Source organism: Lathyrus oleraceus, chromosome 4, assembly GCF_024323335.1.
Source record: "Lathyrus oleraceus cultivar Zhongwan6 chromosome 4, CAAS_Psat_ZW6_1.0, whole genome shotgun sequence".
Classification (NCBI taxonomy): domain Eukaryota; kingdom Viridiplantae; phylum Streptophyta; class Magnoliopsida; order Fabales; family Fabaceae; genus Lathyrus; species Lathyrus oleraceus.
This window is the reverse complement of record NC_066582.1, coordinates 441,211,199-441,215,438: the sequence shown is the minus strand read 5'-3', so window position 1 is coordinate 441,215,438 and position 4,240 is coordinate 441,211,199. Positions and strand designations below refer to the sequence as shown.

The 4,240-nt window shown below is 40.9% G+C and overlaps 1 protein-coding gene across 1 annotated transcript; it reads right to left on the bottom strand.

The window, feature by feature from the left end:
* Positions 1 to 720: 720 nt before the first annotated feature.
* LOC127137896 (uncharacterized) lies at positions 721 to 2,758 on the bottom strand. The gene is made up of 4 exons (XM_051064303.1): positions 1,499 to 2,758; positions 902 to 973; positions 797 to 818; positions 721 to 725 (listed from the first exon to the last, which is right to left on the bottom strand). Exons 1-4 carry the CDS (start codon positions 2,756 to 2,758, stop codon positions 721 to 723), a joined length of 1,359 nt encoding a protein of 452 aa, XP_050920260.1.
* Positions 2,759 to 4,240: the final 1,482 nt, after the last annotated feature.

Below are 4,240 nucleotides of genomic sequence, written 5' to 3'. Positions count from 1 at the left end.
ATAGAGTAACTAAGGAATACCGTAAGGTACGGTGCCCTTAAGTGAATTATAGAACATCGTAAGGTACGGTGTACTTGAGTAGAATACGAAATATGATAAGGTACCATGGGCTTAAGTGATTTTGGGCATATTATAAGATATGGGCCAAAATACACTTAAGTGGGCTTTTTAGTTTGAAGCCCACACAAGTGGTTCTATAAATAGAACCCTTGTGCAGAAGCATTGATGGCGGTTGCATTATTTTCGTTTTCTCTCTCTCACACTCAAAGCCTTCATTCGTACCAGCTAGCACTGAGATTGAAGGAATCCGTTCGTGTGGACTGAGTAGAGACGTTGTCATCGTTCAACGTTCGTGATCGCTCAGTGGATTTGCATCAAAGGTTTTGATCGTCACAAGAGATCTGCACCAAAGGTTTCAATCGTCACAAGAGGTAAATATTCTATCACTGATCATGACCATTCGTAAGGATCTCTAAAGGAGAAAATTTTAATTTCCGTTGCATTTTGGATCGCAATTCTCCTTCACAGACATCCTGTTTGACATCTGTAAACAGAACAACATTCTGTTGCAGCACCTGTGCACATCTTTCAATAATAGCTGTCCTTCTGTCCAGCCACATACATCTCTCCACAACTGCTTCCATATCAACACTTCAACACTTCTCCCCCTTTTTAGTCAAAATTGACCAATGGTGACCAATCAGACAAAATAAATGTCCATTAGTCTGTCAGAGAATGTCAGGACAGATGTTATAACATTAGTCATGTTAAAACATAATATTCATGCAGTACAAACCATCATTATACACAGCAAAAAGCTGAGACAATGAACAAATCCAAGGAACTCATTAAGAGCCCTAAATATTACATAACAGGCATCAAGAGGACTGCCATAAAATACAAAAACAAACAAGACAACAGCCTTCCAAACAGCAGCCCAGCTTCCACCACACCTTCCAGCACCCCTCCAAGTCTTCAATACAGCCAGGGACCATTAATCAGAAGAAGAAGTATCTCCTTCACCTTCATCTTCATCTTCAGCTACACCTTCAGAGTCTTCTGAGCTTTCAGAACAGGATTGGGATCTTGTATTTGATTCCTTTCCAGCCTTTTCTCTGTCTTCCCTTTCCAGGCTATAGATGAGAACTTCTAAAGCTTCCTTTCTGGCCTTGGCCACCCTTATACCATTTTCCAATTCTTTGCAGGTCTCTTTTAGTTGGTCAATCAGACTTCCTTTGGATGCAGACTCCCTTCTGGAAGATGTCATGACATCATTGACATGACTTCCCTCAAACAGCTTGTAATGGATGGACAGAGGGGATTTTCTCCTGCTTGGGATGCCACTTGTGCTCAGAATCCCTGGCTGTTGGCTCAGGATAATGCCACAAATAAGGGAGGGAAAGGCAATGGGTAACTTCACAGCATTTGTAGAAGCATGTCTAATAGTTTGTTCAAATATGAACTTGCCAAAATCATAGTTAACCCTTGTTCCAATTGCATGAATGATTCTTCCAAGATTGATGGAGATAGTAGAGGCATGATTAGTAGGAATCCAATTAGCTGAGCCAATCTTGTGCATGATGGCATATTTAACACCGAGCTTTCCAACTGATAGGTGATTTCTACTAGGCCATTCCTTAACTTGGCCATCTGTGATAGCTCTACAGACCTCATTGTCTGTGGTTTCTAGGTCTACTCCTCCATCCATTCCTCTTTCTAGGAACTTGTTGATGACACTTGGGGAGAATTTTACACATTTGCCTCTTACAAATACCTTGCAAAACTCCCTATTTTTCTTATCATGAATATCCTCAGGGATATTGACAATAAACTCTTTCACCAACCCCTCATAGCATTGGGGTAGGGATACCATAGTCTTCATGAGTCCAGCATTTTTGATCAGCTCAATTACCTCCTTTACCTTTACAGCTTCTTGTCCAAGTTCTCTTTCAATGGCTACTCTTTTCTGAATGACATATTTCCACTTTGCTGCTCCATCTTCCAAATGAAAGGAGATATTGTCTAGATGGACAGCAACAGCCTTGCCAGGAGATTTCTGAACAACCTGTCTTTTTGCAGGGGAGATGTCAGGGACATCGTCTTTAACATCCTCCTCAGAATCAGAGCTGTGTCTTTCTTTTCTTTTTCCAACCTCAACCTTGCTCCAGGGTTTTGAGGGTCTTACTCCTGCAGTCTTTTTCACTCTAGCAGCTCTTATTTTAGCCATACTTTTCCCTTTCTTAGTTCTCAGTTTCTCAGCTATGCTAGGTTTAACCAGATGAACCAACAAATCATCTTCTCCTTCAGTGCTTTCTTCCTCCAGATCAATAATCTTTTTTTGAGGCACACTTTGTTTCTTGCTAGGTAGGGTTTTACCTAGAGAGCAAAGCCCTTCAGCAGCCACCTCTTTTTCTGATCTAGATGAATCATCATCTTTATCAGCATGGGGTTCTCTCTCAGGAGAGGGTTCCCTTCTGGACAGAGGGGTAGAGACCCCTTCAACTTTGTGTCCTTCACTCAGTATTCTAGTAACCAGTCTCCTTATAGCGCGATCAGTGTAATACATGTCTTTAGGAAGGGAGGAGTTACCAGAGGTATTACCTTGCTTATCTCCAGCATCGGAGGAGGTACCTGTGGTGTTGCCTGGTATCATGCATAAAGGAGTGACGTCCATAACGTCTTCATCTACAAACTCCATGGATGAAGTCTTTGCATGTTTTGAGGATTTGGATCCAGATGACGATGGATGTTGAGACATGCTGTAGGACTTTTGAGGAAGGTTTCTTTACCCTAGCTGAGCTTTTCTTAGAAGTTGAATGGGAATGGCAGTTGCTGAGTTTAGGTAGCGTGTGCTAAGGGAATAGATACTGTTTTCAAAGCTTGGGAATTATTTATTATTAATGTGGCTCTTTCTTTTAAAATGGCAGACATTATTTTTATTTCTTTTATCTTTTCTTTTTAATTGCCATAATTTCTCAAGAGTCCAAATCCCTAATTTCCCTTCCTCATATTCAATTTTACCCAAATTCCTTGCAAGCTTGTCTGCTAGTTCTAGTCCAAACTCTTGACTTCTGAATTTGTCTTTCACATATTTTCTAATGGAGTGACAATAGCTAGAACAATATTTTGTCCATCTGTGTTGAATGTGATTTTTGGACCTGACTTCAGCATTCAGGAAGTCATAATACAATGTTATGACATCATGTGTAACATTGTCTACAACCAGTAAATGGTTCATCCAACCCAGTTGAGCCCAACTGTTATCATCTTCTATACCTTTCACAGGAGTCACCCAAATCTTCTCCGTATTGTCCTTGGCCTTTTTGCACAGATTCCTTTGTGGCTTAGTCCCAACAGTTCCATTCTTCCTGTGACTGGTCAAATGTCCACCTGTTTGGTCTACCCTCTCAGTTTTTTGAGCCATCATAGCCTTTTCTCCTCTGGACTTCTGGTGTGACATCTTTGTGTGACATTTTCCCCAGCCTTATTTTTCATCATTCTTGAGGGCATCTGTATTCACCCAATACTTTAAGGGACAATCCAATTGAGAGCTCCATATGTAGCAATTGTCTTTGGTCCTGATTCCTCTCATAATTACTTCACTCTTTATGTCAAGGATTAGGCATTCAGTTTTGGTGAAGTTAACATTCAGACCTTGATCACACAGTTGGCTAATGCTTATGAGGTTTGCAGTTAGTCCTTTGACTAGTAGAACCTTGTCAAGTCTAGGTACTCCAAGGCAATCAAGTTTACCTGTTCCCTTGATTTCACCTTTTTCTCCATCTCCAAAGGTTACATGACTTATAGTATGTTGATGCATATCAGTTAGCAGGTCTTGGTTCCCAGTCATGTGTCTGGAGCATCCACTGTCAAAGTACCATTCTTCTTTGGCTGAGATTCTGAGGGGACTGTGAGCTATCAGACTTGTAACCTTAGTTTTGGGGACCCATTGTTTTTTGATGATAGGCATGTGATGTTTGGGTATGAATTGATGGTGATCCTGATGATAAGCAGACCTAGGATAGCCATACAGTTTATAGCAGAATGCCTTTAGATGACCAAATTTCCCACAATAGTGGCATCTCCATCTTTGGTGTTTTCCTTTCAACTGTTTTCTCCTTTGGTGCTGTGACATGTTATGTGACATCACAGGTTTTTGAATGCACCTAAGTTTGGCTTGAGGTTTGACACCAGTGTCACTGCTCTCAGGTTTTGAGTTATTATACCCAATGCCAAATTT

What these genes read in the sequence shown, in the direction of transcription:
- LOC127137896 (XM_051064303.1), bottom strand. Translation starts at nt 2,758, where the DNA reads ATGTCTCAACATCCATCGTCATCTGGATCCAAATCCTCAAAACATGCA. An exon ending in ATCTTGGAAGAATCATTCAT is followed by an intron (nt 974 to 1,498) that starts GCAATTGGAACA and finishes GCTGTATTGAAG; the next exon opens with ACTTGGAGGGGTGCTGGAAG. An exon ending in CTGTTGTCTTGTTTGTTTTT is followed by an intron (nt 819 to 901) that starts GTATTTTATGGC and finishes TCATTGTCTCAG; the next exon opens with CTTTTTGCTGTGTATAATGA.